Raw genomic sequence first — 14014 nt, 5'->3', positions numbered from 1 at the left:
AATTACCTTTTTGATTAGATCCGCGTATGGAACTGTATTCACATTGCGGGTCCTGTTTTGCAAATTTTCACTAGTCGTATCACCAATCCCATACCAGCCTGTTTCGTAATTTGAGGTTGGTGGCGCACAGTAAATTTTATTTTAGCGCTTACCTAAAAGCATCATAGCACCTGAGCAAGCACAAAGTCCCTTGGCATGCTGGGATGCTAATGGTAGTTTGGTATGTCATAGTTAATTTCCGTATGATATTCAATTGGAGCCGATAACTCCGCAAGAAAAAGATGACGGAACGATCGGAGAACATTGAATCAAGACTTTTCATGCATAGTCAAAAGGCTGTCGGCTGCGAAGATGAGCCGAGGAAAACATCTTCAAATAAATCGCCAAAGGGGAACGAAAATGGGAACATCGCGCCTGCGCTATCTTGAGGGGCTTGATCAAACAACCCACCCGTGTGGTTTAAAATATTAGTATTACCTTCGTTTTCAAGCCGGATTGGTTCGTTCTGTAATGGTGACTCCTGTGCAGAATGCGATGGTACACAGTCACCACCTTGAGTCTTCGAAGCAGCAGAATGGCTCTTGAGAAGGGACTCGTAAATTGGCAAAAAGGCTGCAACGACCGGCAGTCTATCCTGTAATTTGTCCAATATCGTCATGCAGAACCTGGCTCGATGCTCAGAGATCATTCGAACACCGGTGTCCATTTTGTGGATGTTCACTATCTGAATTGAGAGCACAGACAGCACAGACGCGATACTAGAGATAATTTTAGCCCTCATCTTGACAGATTGGGGGTATCATGGGTGTCTCACATGTTACCTGCAACCGCGTATATCAAGTCCTTAGCCATGAGTATCTCCAGCATATGATATATGTCCGTGCATATCTCAAACGTCGGGGTACCCGGTCCTGTACTGATGGAGAAACGTGGATTGTTTCGATGCAAGAGAAGTCTGTATGTTCTATGAATCAAAGGGTGTAAGCTTCCAGATCAAACAAAGTGATGACGCACTCACTGGTAAAGTATCCGAGTCAAGATAGTCCATGTAGTGCTGTTCGTTGACAAGGATTGAAACTCCGGGGGTTGCGTGTTTGACCATAGCGAGATTTGCTCTAGGCATATGTCTTGGGAATGGCCAGTATGTTCATCCAGTTTAATCGTGAAGAATCGATCCACTACAGAATAGCTTAGCAAACGAAGCAGATGAGAGAGGCTAGGCGGTACCTATGCGAGCAAGTTGCATAGTGCTGATGACGAAGGTGTTGACCTGGTGGACGCTGTCGCCAGGTGAGCCTGACTGGCCGGGGCTCTCGGGGCACTCGAAGTCCGACTCATCCAGGGGAGGTACGTTGCAAAGTCTTCCTTGAATGTGAGGAGGGCGATCGAGGAACGTGGACAAGCTGATGTCCATAGTCTATTGCTGGGATGAGAAGACTGTGAATTTGAATGGTGAGGATGTTGACTGACATATATCATCCACCACAGTCTTCGCCACAATTTTCGAATTTTTCCATCGAGGCGTACGTATGATTTGCTAATGGGTCTGTTAGTATAGTCAACACACATTGGAGCGAAGTTCGGACAGACGCTTGATGCAATCCCAAGGCCTGTGCCAATCCCGCAGATATCCCCAGCCAGTACCAAGGATCTTTGGGCTCAAGCAGACCACTCCACCAATGACACATGAGAAGAGTGGCTTGCATCGTTGCAATTGTATCGGTTTCATATCCAGCATCGTATATCATCTTGGCTCTGCGATAGAATGTGAGACTTGCAGCATATCGTGAGGGGAACCCGGCGGCCGCGATAATGGAATCCGAGCAGTATACAGTGGCAGTGAGATATACGGCATTCAGGAGCAGATGAGAGCAGGAGCCCTTCTCCATGTGGAGAATGAAATTCGACTTATCGATGATCGGAAGGGCAGTAAGTGAATAAAGGAAATAAACATCGAGAAGAGCCTGACTTGTCTCAGGCGGCGGGACATCAAATGCCCCATCTTCCTTCAGACGTGTGACGGCCAGTTTGTGAATTCTTTCAATTTCTTGTGCTGTCGATATTCCGACGCGGGCCAACATCGCACCCTGGAGGTGGTCCTGAAGCGGGCGCGTATCGGTCGTACCTCCGAAAGGATTACCGAACTGCTGAACCAAGTAATTGAGGTTGGAGGAATCTCCAACATATGGCGTTTTGCCCCCACGGTCAGGAGCTGGAAAACATGGTTCGTTTATCTTGTCTTTGCTGCCCTCCCTGCGTGGGGAGGCTACATGTGTGGTTGGGATCCTCACCCCTTCGAGGGACTCGCCATGAGGAGTATTTGAAACATTGGCATTTGAAGTTTGCTGACTTGGTATGAGCGGTAGCTTTCGTTTACTTGAACACAATTAGTATCAACAATACGGCATCGCAGGTTCGACCTTACCGTCCACGGCGAGAAACGATCAACGCGCAAACGCGCCGAGCGTTAAGACAATTAGAACATGGGCCATCTTCACCACGATCGCATCTGACCCGCCGCTCATGGCATGAAACGCATGCGACTTTGGCAGGTGGAGCACTCCGTGGCATTGGATATATGTGAGGTACCTGCTTGAATGAAGTGAGTTCGGCGTCTTGCGGTCGGCGAAGTTGAGGGAGAGACCCACCTAGTCGCCGAATTTAGAGCTCTATGATTGGTTCGTTGTGAAGGCTTCCTTTCTGATTGGACGACGGATATCATCTGTTGATGCCAGTGGACAATATAAGACATGTTTTTTTTGTGAAGATGGAAAATGAGAAATACGATTCTACCTCTTGTCCCAGACTCTCTGTTGAAGAGCGTACTGTTTGCCATGTCTTTGAGTGCATCCCTACAAAGAACGATCCGTCGGTCGACTACGAAACCATGGGCACACTGTTTCTCGCCGCAAACCACAGCAACAAAGCGATACCTCCGCACCGCTCCAGAACAACCCAAGTCCCCAATCCCACCACCTGCGCTCAAAAAAGAGAAGTCTGGAGATGCTGGTCATCTTTTGTGAGTTTTCCACCGCTTCATCGACACTGGCTGCCAAGATATATATCATCGAATCTGACGCAATCTGTTATCACCAGAGCAAAGGCCGACGAACTTGTCAATTGGGCAAGGCAAGGATCACTTTGGCCACTGTCATTTGGATTGGCTTGTTGTGGAATCGAGATGATGCATACTTCGATGCCGCGATACGATCAAGACCGGCTCGGTATCATTTTCCGCGCCTCACCACGACAGGCAGATGTTATGATCGTGGCTGGTACAGTGGTCAACAAAATGGCTCCGGCAGTGAGGCAATTATATGATCAAATGCCTGATCCTAAGTGGGTCATTAGCATGGGCAGCTGTGCCAACGGCGGAGGTTATTACCACTACAGCTACAACGTGGTACGGGGAGTGGATCGCATTATACCAGTGGACATCTATGTGCCTGGATGTCCGCCGACTGCAGAGGCTCTCCTTCAAGGAATTTTCCTTCTCCAAAAGAAGATGCGCAGAACACAGGTAACGAGGATGTGGTACAGGCGCTGAACAATGAGGTTTTGCTCTTTCACCATCCTTGATACTTCAGGGATTTTATAGGTAGCCGCTCCTGGCCTCCTTCCTTCAGTCAGGCGACTTGGTCATGTCCATAGAATAATATGGTGTCAATTTTGTGTTCGGCTATCACACCCAGACCCTTAAAGAGGGGACTGTATGGAAATGGGAAATTCGAGCTTTCGATGCAGATGTAACATGATCTCATCATAGTGAGGCTCATTTTCACGGGTCAAGATGCCACGTCGAATGAAGAATTCAACGATGACAATAGCACTGTTCGGCTTGAAAAGTCCCTGCTTTAAAGCACTCAAGGCTTCCCCAACTGTGAACAATTCGAAGCACTCTACTTCGATATCCTTTGGCTTTGGGGTGAAATCTTGATCCAATTCCATGGTATAGGTATACTCTACCTCTGGCTGGAACAGTCCGCTTTCTCCGCCCGCTTGGTCCCCACGGATGTGAAAATAGGTGAGTTCACCCATTGGTTCAGCTTTCGCTCTCACTGTGTCCGCCGGTATCGACGCCTCTTCTTCGGCTTCAGAAATCAGAGCGTCGATCGGCACCGTTCCAGATCCTAAGCCGCCAGCTGCAGTTGTATCAAGCATGCCTGCGTAGGTTTGCTTTTTTCCCGATCTCTTCGCAATCCAAAGCCGAGGTCCTTCTTCGTGGTTCACATAGCAGATAAGCTGTACTCCATATGTCACAATTCCAAACAAGGCACTTGCACACCGCTCAATGTGCAACAGGACGTGTCCTTCGGGGCCATATACTGGGAAAGTCTCGTTTCGCCAGTTTTGAAGTAATGAGATAGTACCAAGCTCTCTGTTTTTCTGGAGCATTTCTTCAACAATCATGGACCGTTCATGGGTTGTTGCAGTACCGGGAGCGGACAAGGTTACCGATCGCTGCTGGTGGTCTATTGACCACGAGTCAGACCAAACAACTGTCTCAACGATTGACTGTGGGATATAGCCCAGAGCATGATTAAAGCCGTTCAAACTGAATATGTAGCTTCCTGCCGCCTCAGCCGGATGAGATGAGAAGTCGTGCGGCAAGCTTCCCGCCACGTCAAGATTGTCAGCTAACAAAAACAGTGTACTCAAGCGGGGTGCATACTTATCGCACGCTTTGACTACATCCAAAATATCCCATTTTGATTGGGAAGTCATGCTGTGTGAATAAACGCCCACAGGGGTGGATTGGGAGACCAAGAACGAATCGACCCCTCATCACGTCAAACAAAAGTGGGGATGGACACCTGGGCGACTTGGCCCGACATTCTCGGCATTCGGCAAACACGGTAAGAGCAGTCATTCAAGTGCCCTCGGATGAGATCCTCGCCATGAGTGATTCAAAGACAAAATTGTGATGCAATAGATATTGTAGACATCAAATGACACTTTGGAACAAGTTTCATCGGCTGTGATGTCAGATGTTGAGTGAGGAATCGCCTGTGATCAAAATCAAAGTACTTTTCAAACTGCAAGGATAGGGCAGCGATCATTTTCCATCACATTGAACCAACTGATAGTGTAGTCCATCCCATCTTTCCGTGCTTTCCATACCCTCTCAACAACATTGGCAGCAGCTGTAAAGGCGGGGATCGAAAAACGACTTCCAGTGGAGGAGATCCAGTCCATTAGGCCAGTTTGCAATTCCGACTCAAGGGCTTCGCACCCTGCGATAAATGCGGACCAAAGCAACATGACTCGCACATTGTCACTTGGTCCACAAGATTCCTCGGCTTGTCTGATAAATCCAAGCACCTTACGCACTGTGTCCTGTAGAATCAAAGCATTCATGTTGTGCATGCGTCGATAGTAAAAGAGGATCAGGGCATGATGTACAGCCAAGCTCAAATAACGTTCTTCAATCGTCTCCATGTGTGGCGAGTTTCTCATTATTGGATCAAGTCGAGAGCGTGGAGGTTTGCTGTCAGGCTTCCAAGAAAGGACCTGATGCTCAAGTGTCTTTGTTCGCTTGTTCAAGTTCAAGACAAGATCAACATCAACGGTGGTATCCCGATGAAGAAGCTCTTGCTCGTTTGCGAGTCTGACAGTCTGGGATAACAGGCCGATCAAAGACTCTGGCAGACCGTAAATCTCTGGGAAGAGTGATTCTTTCCAGACTCCCAGTATCTCCAGATGAATGTCACCGATCCCGACATGGGACGACTTTTCGAGTGTTGCATCCAAATCGGAAATCGTGCTCTCTTCTGCCACTCGGAAACTCCGCGGCAAACCGAGGGCTGCTTCGTTTGAAGCCAGTCTGATGCTGGGTCGCGTAGGACATATTTCCATAAGAGCACACCCACAGGTGCTTTCGGCCATTATGCGTGTGAAAGCGTAAATGTGATGCAGGGTGCGAACTTTGAGGGACTTATGGGCTTTCGGTAAGCCTCGTTTTCGAATCAGACATTCGGATTCCACCAGGAGGTTCTGGGCCTTGGTGTAATTTCCACAGCGGATCTGTTAAAATGAATAAAAAAGTTAGCCAATCAAAGGGAGTGCGCAACTGTCTGCAAATAGCTCTTACCTCAAGCATCACCATTGACAACAGAGCTAACAAAAGCTCCTTGTATTTTATTTTCCCCAGGCAGTTGACTTCCTGCCTAATGCTCTTCTCCAGGTGATAATTCGAGAGCTGCATGTATTCATTGCCTTCCGTTTCGTAATCAAGGCTGTGATCTTCTGTCGTGAAGAGTTGGAAACAGCTCGCAGCCAGGAGGGAGTAAAACAGAGCAAGCCCAGTATGACTGGCAACACCGTGAACTAAAAGCTCTGCATAAGCTTGCTCGGCTCTAGGAAGATGGATCGTCTGCCAGGGGCACAGTTTTCGACCCTTGAGAGGATACGACATAGAGCGAACGTGATGGCTGAAATAACGGATAAGATGAGGCGCTCTCTGGGGTATCAAGTGAGGTTTTTTGGGAATACTCGTGGTAAGCGGAGCGATCAGTGGAGGACTTGTAAACAAAGAACTGATTGTCGAGATAAATTCTTCCGGGGTGCTGTAAGAATAGCCTGCGGACGTTCTTTCAAGATTTGAGGTTCGATCCGGCGAATTATCGGTTCCCTGAAGATTGAGACTAGGGGGAATGGTGCTGGTGTCGAAAGTTCAGGAGAAGGATTTTCAAGTTGAGAGACCGCCAGGATTGGAGATGGCATCACATTTCGGGGGCTTGCCGCTGTGGCTGAACTTGGGTTCGATTCCATGCTCCCGATGAGCGGGCTCTTATCAGTTGAAAGGTTCAAAACGCCAAATGGTCCCTGTGAGAAATTCTGCAGCTGGACGGCGCCTGGGGGGTGAGGTTGACAGTCAACCATTTCGAGAGCTGCATTCACACTCTGGCGTTCAAGGCTGTCTGTGATCTTTTGGGACATGGTCTCTTGTTCGACCTCTGCACAGCTGAGCAAACATTTCGCGAATTGCTTGGGCTCTGTAGAGGAATGACTTACCTGAGAATAACGGTCGTCTGAAGACACGGTCCAAAGGTTCGTCATCGTTTTGCTGGGTCCATTGCAATTGACCTTGGTAACCAGGACACGGCACCCCGAATATGCGACACAGTTGGCAACCTGGCCGAGCTTCGTCACACTTCAGGCGTCGTAGCCGGCATGTGCCACACCCTGTCAGGGAACGATTTCGTGGTGTCATGGTAAAGGAAGGCCTTGAGTGGCCAAAAAGGAATAGTGGGGAATGATGATCATTGAAAAGGGCAAAAGGAAGCGATTAGTCATTTTGGCAAACACCCGTGGACCCGTGGACTCGTGGACCCGCCCACGCTGACCTCACGGGACCCCACACTCGGGTCACCTGATTTCTTACTTTCTCAATGTCGGCCTGAGAATGGGGGTGTCAGCTTTTGCCTTGCGACATCAGTTCTCTTGGAGACTTGTTCAACTTCTTGACCGCAACATATTTCGAGATTTGTCAACCGCCTTATTTGCACATGTGATTGATCATGTTAGTTTATTTAAAGCGATGTATGGTCACAATAGTGTAGCCACCTCGCAGCTCTCGTGTTTCTGGCAACCTCACGAATTGCGGATGCCCGGGTGAATACTTGGTCTGACAAATCGACTTTGATACAGCCAGGAACAAATTTTCTCCACCATTACCTGAATGGAAAATGCTGAGGCGGAAATCTCCAACACAAAATTGCGAGAAGGATGCTTCAGTCACGTTTATAGGCCCTTCTCATCACATGCCAAACTGTCGACGAATTCACTCTTGATCTTATCCTACGCCCCTCGATCATATTTCTGCGACTGCCAGACAGGCGAGGAGAAGTTTCAAGTGACTTTCTTTCTTCCAAGCCCACTTAAACTTACAACATTGCCAAAGATGCTGAACTTCGGATTCACTACGCCTGGCAACTTATGAAAAATGTGACCTTTCGAAAATAACGACTGGTATTTAAGGATGTCACAGCACTGCGAGGAAAATGCAACACCATGCTTGTTGAGGTCTGCTGGAATGATTCAATGCTGGCTAATTGCTGGAAGAGTTTATAACATCGCCGATCAAGTCTAAGCCAACTTCTCCGCCGGTCTTGCGCGCTGCGACGCCGCCTCAGACAAAACCACCCGTGGGATCTCTTCATCAATTCCGTATTGTTCCGGGAACCACCCAAGGAGTTCCCGAGCCCGGATTGCTTGGTACCGGGCATTTGTCCCCCAAATCACCGAGCCGTGAGGTGTGAGTCTGTCCGCAGTTGCAGCATCAATCTGAGCCACTTCAGGGGACTTGATGAAGCCTTGGGAATAGGCGAATGTGGAAATTTTCTTCGCGATGTCTCCGAATGTCTGAAAGAAAGCACAAATCGTTAGTGCTACGATGTGGAATATCGTCAGAACAACTCACAATTTTTCCTGACTCGGCGAAATAGACACCGTTTTCGTTCCACAACTGCGGATCCTTGGCCTTGGATGCCTCACAAGCTAACTGAACGAACAGGTTCGTCAGGTCCGCGACGTGAATCGTGTTCCAGGTATTGAGGCCACGGCCCACATGAAGACCACGACCGGCTTGAAGAGATGCTTGGGCGAGGTGTGGAATTTGAATACTGCGTTGGTTGACGGGGCCTCTGCCCTTGCCATAAATGAGAGGCCCGTATACGATTGCTGAACGAGCACGCGGGTTGCTAGAAGCCAGACCACGAACGAGGTGATCAACAACGCGATTTGGGGATTTATCAAGAATCCCATGGATCTCAGAGATTCCTTGCAGGTCATTGTAGACCTTCGATCCAGGCTGGCCAAATGTCTTGGTCTGAATTTCCGAGCCGGCTAGCATACTGGCGCCGGCAATCTGAATCCAAGCTAGAGTTTTACCTTGTCAGTAACTCGAGTTGATCCATAAGCCAGGTAACTTACTTGGACTTTCCTGTCTGCTGATGGAAAGCCCTTCAGCGATGGCCTTGGCGCTGGTTTCGTGGCTTGAACTTGCCAAATCTGTGTGATCACAAGGTGGTCAACAAAATGATGATGATATGCTAGGCTAAAAAGAATACATACGAAGGACAACATCGGCCTGGGAGGCCGCTTGCCTGATCTCCACGCTCGAGTCCAAATCCCCAAGTAGTGGTGTCACGGTGGGGAACTTCCCGGTAACTGCAGCAGCTTGGCTTTGATTCCGCACAAGCGCGACAATCTTGGAGCTTGTCAATTTTTGAGTGAGACCATAGAGAACATCACCACCGATGAAGCCAGTGACTCCAGTTCTGCATTGTATTAGATCCAGGCAGTCAAAGAGGGAAGTAAGAGTTCTTACATGAAGATACTGCTCATATTGCCTGAAATTCACTGAAACGCGATTTGGTCTTGAAAGAGATTTTAAGTCCTTAAATCAAAGTACTCAAGGCTTTATCGAGGTCGCGTGTTCTTAGTCTCATATTATTTTGGCCGAAGCAGACATACATATAGGGTTGGGTAAAGATCACGTAATCGTCCTGGCCTGCCTTTTACAAAAGTGTGTGGCAACCGGGCAAGCGACTCCGAACCAAGATCTAACAGCCGGCGTCGAATTTGGAAATCTATCGCGATGTATCCATATTCCCTTTCCTTCTGCCTACACATAGTTGATCGATAAGCAATATGCGGCAATTTGTCGCAGTTTAGCCAGGATATTCTTGGATTTCGATCTATTTACATAAAAAAAACAGCCCAATAGTTCTCCATGTATAAAAGAGTATGGATCTCTACCCAGGTCTCAATAAGATTCAGTCAACTTTGGTCCAGCTTGAAGTAATCCAAAATTACAACATTCTACCGCCCTGATTGAAAAATATGGCTCCTACCAGCTTCAGTACCTCACCAACCCAGAAGCACTATGATGTTGTCATCATCGGAGGTGCCACCAGTGGCTCGTCCATCGCCTGGCACCTTAGCCAAGACCCCGATTTCAAGGGCTCTGTTTTGGTGGTCGAGCGCGATCCTTCTTTGAGATATTCTGCCTCGAAAGCGAGTAACAACTGCATGAGACAGCAGTTCGCCACCGAAATCAACGTGAGAATCGCACAATACGCTGCGGATTTCGTGAACAAGTTTGGCGACAAGTTCGGTCCGGATCCTTGCGTTCCAAATCCCCCTATTCGAAACTTTGGCTATCTTTATCTGTCTGATTCTCCTGGTTTCACGGAGATCTTGAGAAAGGATCAGCAATTGCAGTCCGACTGCGGTGCTGGAACGGCCATCATTTCTGCTGCAGATGTCAAAAGCAAATACCAGTGGTTCAATGTGGATGACCTTGATGGTGCAAGCTTAAACACCAAAGATGAAGGCTGTTTCAATGCCCTCGGAATGATCCAATGGATGCGTCAAACTGCGCGTGAGAGCGGCGTCGAGTACATCGAAAACGAGGTGTCCACCATGCTTGTCGAACACGATCGCATCAGTTCAATCACCTTGCGCAGCGGCGAGACGATCTCCACCAACAATGTGGTCAATGCTGCCGGTACCCGCGCTGCTCAAGTGGGTTCGATGGCAGGTATCCAGGTACCTATCGAAGCTCGCCGTCGTTACACCTACATTTTCGAGGTCGACGAACCGCTTCCCGAGGACCTACCTTTGACCATAGATCCTACCGGTGTACACTTCCGATCATATGCCGCGAAGGATTATCTTGTCGGCTGTCCACCAATCGGTCCCGATCACGCGGTTGACGTTGATGACTTCAGCTTTGCGGAAGACGTCTGGGAGAAGAAAATCCTCCCTATCATCACTCACCGTGTGCCTCGGTTCAAATCGGCTCGGGTTACCAACTCATGGATGGGACACTATGAGTTTAACACATTTGATTGCAACGCTGTCGTTGGTCCTCACAACACCATTTCCAATTTCTTCTTCTGTGCTGGGTTCTCGGGACATGGAAGCCAGCAAGCACCCGCTTGTGGACGAGCAATCTCTGAATTGATTGTCCACGGTGAATTCAAAACTTTGGATTTGGGTGCCCTTTCTTATTCGCGCATCCCTGAGGGACGGCCCCTGACTGAACGTGCGGTGATATAGACAGGCAGTAAAATTCCAAGGTTTGTGTCAAATAATTTGACATTGCAGAAAGTTTGCTGGTTACTTTTTTCGAATTTGACCTTGGGTGGCCACAAGTCACGGCCGGGCTCGGCTTTGTATGCGAAGAAGAATCTCAATGTTTTGAAGATTGAAGGGAATTTATACATTTGCTAGAAATTTGGAAAAGGAACGAAACATGTTTGATCAGAGTCTCCGAAAAATATGTTTTTGGCTATTTACTGCGTGGAAGTCATTTTGGACATGTTCAAACAGCGGCTTATGCGGCCTTTGCGGCAAAGTCGGCGGCAGCTTTCACATCTGTGGCGTAGGTCAGGTGGGGAGGACCAATGATGATTCCGTTTTTACAGATATCATCTCCAGCATGGCATGCGGTGTAGACCTTGGATGCAGGGACATTCGGAAGCGCTTGGCCTTTCTCTGTTCAGCGTCAGTGAGAGGTCAGACCAATGCCAAGACACTATGTTGCTCTTACTGGGATCTCCAAAAAGTAACGCGCTGCTAATCCATTTTCCAGTTGAAGCTTGAAGTTTTGAAACAGCATTGTGGACAATTTGGCAACCTTGGGAATATCCAGAGGCAATAAGTTTGGTGTTGGGGCATTTGGTTTTCACTGCCTCGATTTGCCGCGCCCTAGAAAGGTGATGTCAGCATGTTGTTTATTCAGGTACTTCAGAGTCTTAGACCGACATTTCTGTACTCCCGGCTGCATCTCCGCCAGCCAAATATCCTTGAACTGATGCGGCATAGTTGTTAACTCCCTGGATTGTGAGTTTGGATTCGCCGAATTTGTCCAATAGAGCATCAAACAAGGGCGGTCCAACGAGAATTCCCACCTGGAATCGAGGAGCGTTTAGCAAGCCTTCAGTCAGATTAATTTGTATGGTCTGGAAAACTTACATTTCCCGGCTCAGATGTTCCACGCGCAAAAACCACAGTCCATTCTTTGCAGGCCCCTCCGGCTTCGTTGTATGTGTCTTGTGCGCCAGTCAAAGTGCCGAGGAGTTTGCTGAGATTTGTAATGATAGCAGTGCTCTTGGTGATTGTCTCGCTGGTTACAGGTAGATTGTCTAGCAGAAATCCCAGGAAGGCATTCAACGTGGCGCCCCTTTTGCTAACGTGTGCATCGTTTCCTTCTGGCAGTGGAGCGGCAAACACATTCAGTCCCAGGAAGGCTAAAAACACCAAGTGAAGCCTGAAATACATCTCTTGACTGGCGGATATTTCTTCTTCTGAATACTGCACTGGGTTCGGAGGCAGCCTTTGAAAAGATATTCTGCATTCTTCCGGATTATGCAGGACATTGTTCACAATTTATATCGCGGAACTCTCAGAAGCTTTCGATCCTTCACATGGGATTGCGATATATCGTTTCATGAGCACCGAGGCTGTGAGCGTTTTTAGGGCAAGGAAACACCTCGGAGTGGAAGCCAGCATCCAGAGCCTTAGAAGATGCATACAATGCTTGGGCTACCCGTACTCCTGCATGACAGATGCTACAACCCCCGCTTCCCTTACAAACCTAACAATCTATTTACGTTCAAATTGACCAATGATAGATAATGCCACACCTCGGCGAAATATTTAGTTCGTCCGTCGCGTTTGCCAAGTTCTTCTCCTGATCCGGAAGCATCCATCTGGAGTTGGGTCCACTCGGCGGTGTCGCTCGGCCGGCGAGGCATGCGTTCCTTCTGCAGGTCTCAGAAAGACTCAAGAGAGCAGAGACAAATAAGTGGAGAAGGTCTCATGGACTTGAAATGCATGCAATTGTGTAATCCATGGTGACTACAAATCACGGCAAGGGAGAAACAACAAACCGTAGTGTCCTCTCCAAATTGGAATTTCCCATTCTCTTGACTCATTCCAGGCTGACCGGGTAACTTGTTAGGAATCCTTCGCAGCTGTGTTCCAACTTGTCACGAGGGGTATGGAATGTGGGGAAAGGCTTGGCTATCCTGGAGATCATATATTAAACTTCCATTAATCCTCAATAGGCAACTTGCCCGCAGCCAAATGTCGTGAGCAGCCTTACCTTATGCAAAGTGAATGTGGTAAGAGTCATAATAGATTCCTGTCCAGTTGTATCGAACACAGCGGGTTGGGTTTGGGCCCGATTGGAGCCAGTCGGAGCCTGGTTTGTCAGGCTCTACAAGCAGCCCCCCACATCTGGGGTAGACGGTAGTTCATCGAGAGCTTCTCTCTCTCTCTCTCTCTCTTCTCCTCTCCTCAGTCTCACAGTACGGTACACTGCCATAAACTCCTATGCTCGATCAATATGACCCTTATGCGTTGAAAGACATGCTTCTGGGTACTTATCACCTACCCCATTTCATGAAAAACTGCACGGAGGGAGTACTGCCTTCTTTTTCAGTCGGTTCATGCGACAAATTACTGGTCTCATATTTGGTGACAAGGTTATCTGGAGCACATACGACCACAGGGTGTGGAGAACAGGGCTTCCCGTCCGCTCAGCCGTACTTAAGCCACACGCCGGTGAGTTAGTAGTTGGGTGGGTGACCACCAGCGAATCCTCACTGTTGTATGTTTTTGTTTTTTTGCTGCTATTCTCAATTCATGCCCACGTGATCTTGCGTCGACTAAAATGACACAAACATGGAATTTGTATAATACCATTGGAGACGGCTGGTCTGTTGAGAACCCATGCCTCATGTGCCACTCATAGGTAATGTTGACAAGCAGTCTGGGACCTGAACAAATGAAGACGTTGTACAGAGACGCCGTGCATTGTCGGACGGCCATTGCGCTCTTCTCACTTCACTAGTTTATTGATCTGTCACGGAACAACAAGATATGGTAGGATACTGTATGTATTGTGGGAGACGAGGAGAAGAAACAAGAGAGAAGATCTCGAGATCTACGACTATCAACCTGCGGGGAGCCTGATAATAAGGCAGCCATATCACGGGCT

The 14014-nt window shown here is 48.3% G+C and overlaps 7 protein-coding genes across 7 annotated transcripts; 2 read left to right on the top strand and 5 right to left on the bottom strand.

Annotated features, from left to right (window-relative positions):
• Positions 1-328: 328 nt before the first annotated feature.
• N7506_007215 (Zn(II)2Cys6 transcription factor) lies at positions 329-2571 on the bottom strand (the record flags this gene model as incomplete). Its single annotated transcript, XM_056956508.1, has 7 exons — positions 329-758; positions 815-964; positions 1019-1178; positions 1228-1417; positions 1471-1537; positions 1591-2376; positions 2426-2571. The coding sequence occupies 7 exons, from the start codon at positions 2569-2571 to the stop codon at positions 329-331; spliced, it is 1929 nt and encodes a 642-aa protein (XP_056810842.1).
• Positions 2572-2834: 263 nt separating this feature from the next.
• On the top strand, positions 2835-3547 carry N7506_007214 (NuoB/complex I 20 kDa subunit family protein; the record flags this gene model as incomplete). The annotated part of the gene is made up of 2 exons (XM_056956507.1): positions 2835-3019; positions 3097-3547. 2 exons carry the CDS (start codon positions 2835-2837, stop codon positions 3545-3547), a joined length of 636 nt encoding a protein of 211 aa, XP_056810841.1.
• A 149-nt stretch (positions 3548-3696) lies between these two features.
• Positions 3697-4725, bottom strand: N7506_007213 (NUDIX hydrolase; the record flags this gene model as incomplete). The annotated part of the gene is made up of 1 exon (XM_056956506.1): positions 3697-4725. The coding sequence occupies one exon, from the start codon at positions 4723-4725 to the stop codon at positions 3697-3699; it is 1029 nt and encodes a 342-aa protein (XP_056810840.1).
• A 306-nt stretch (positions 4726-5031) lies between these two features.
• Positions 5032-7213, bottom strand: N7506_007212 (Zn(II)2Cys6 transcription factor; the record flags this gene model as incomplete). The annotated part of the gene is given in 4 exon segments (XM_056956505.1): positions 5032-6024; positions 6092-6631; positions 6646-6995; positions 7015-7213. The coding sequence occupies 4 exon segments, from the start codon at positions 7211-7213 to the stop codon at positions 5032-5034; spliced, it is 2082 nt and encodes a 693-aa protein (XP_056810839.1).
• Positions 7214-8088: 875 nt separating this feature from the next.
• On the bottom strand, positions 8089-9348 carry N7506_007211 (uncharacterized protein; the record flags this gene model as incomplete). The annotated part of the gene is made up of 5 exons (XM_056956504.1): positions 8089-8364; positions 8423-8880; positions 8935-9012; positions 9076-9281; positions 9332-9348. 5 exons carry the CDS (start codon positions 9346-9348, stop codon positions 8089-8091), a joined length of 1035 nt encoding a protein of 344 aa, XP_056810838.1.
• A 498-nt stretch (positions 9349-9846) lies between these two features.
• On the top strand, positions 9847-11067 carry N7506_007210 (NAD(P)/FAD-dependent oxidoreductase; the record flags this gene model as incomplete). The annotated part of the gene is made up of 1 exon (XM_056956503.1): positions 9847-11067. One exon carries the CDS (start codon positions 9847-9849, stop codon positions 11065-11067), a length of 1221 nt encoding a protein of 406 aa, XP_056810837.1.
• A 277-nt stretch (positions 11068-11344) lies between these two features.
• N7506_007209 (Cutinase) lies at positions 11345-12291 on the bottom strand (the record flags this gene model as incomplete). Its single annotated transcript, XM_056956502.1, has 4 exons — positions 11345-11505; positions 11561-11718; positions 11776-11921; positions 11986-12291. The coding sequence occupies 4 exons, from the start codon at positions 12289-12291 to the stop codon at positions 11345-11347; spliced, it is 771 nt and encodes a 256-aa protein (XP_056810836.1).
• Positions 12292-14014: the final 1723 nt, after the last annotated feature.

Source organism: Penicillium brevicompactum, assembly GCF_028827555.1.
Source record: "Penicillium brevicompactum strain IBT 35665 chromosome Unknown utg000005l_segment0_segment0, whole genome shotgun sequence".
In the NCBI taxonomy this organism is placed as follows: Eukaryota; Fungi; Ascomycota; class Eurotiomycetes; order Eurotiales; family Aspergillaceae; genus Penicillium; species Penicillium brevicompactum.
The sequence above is the reverse complement of the archived record's forward strand: the minus strand, read 5'-3'. Positions and strand labels throughout refer to the sequence as shown.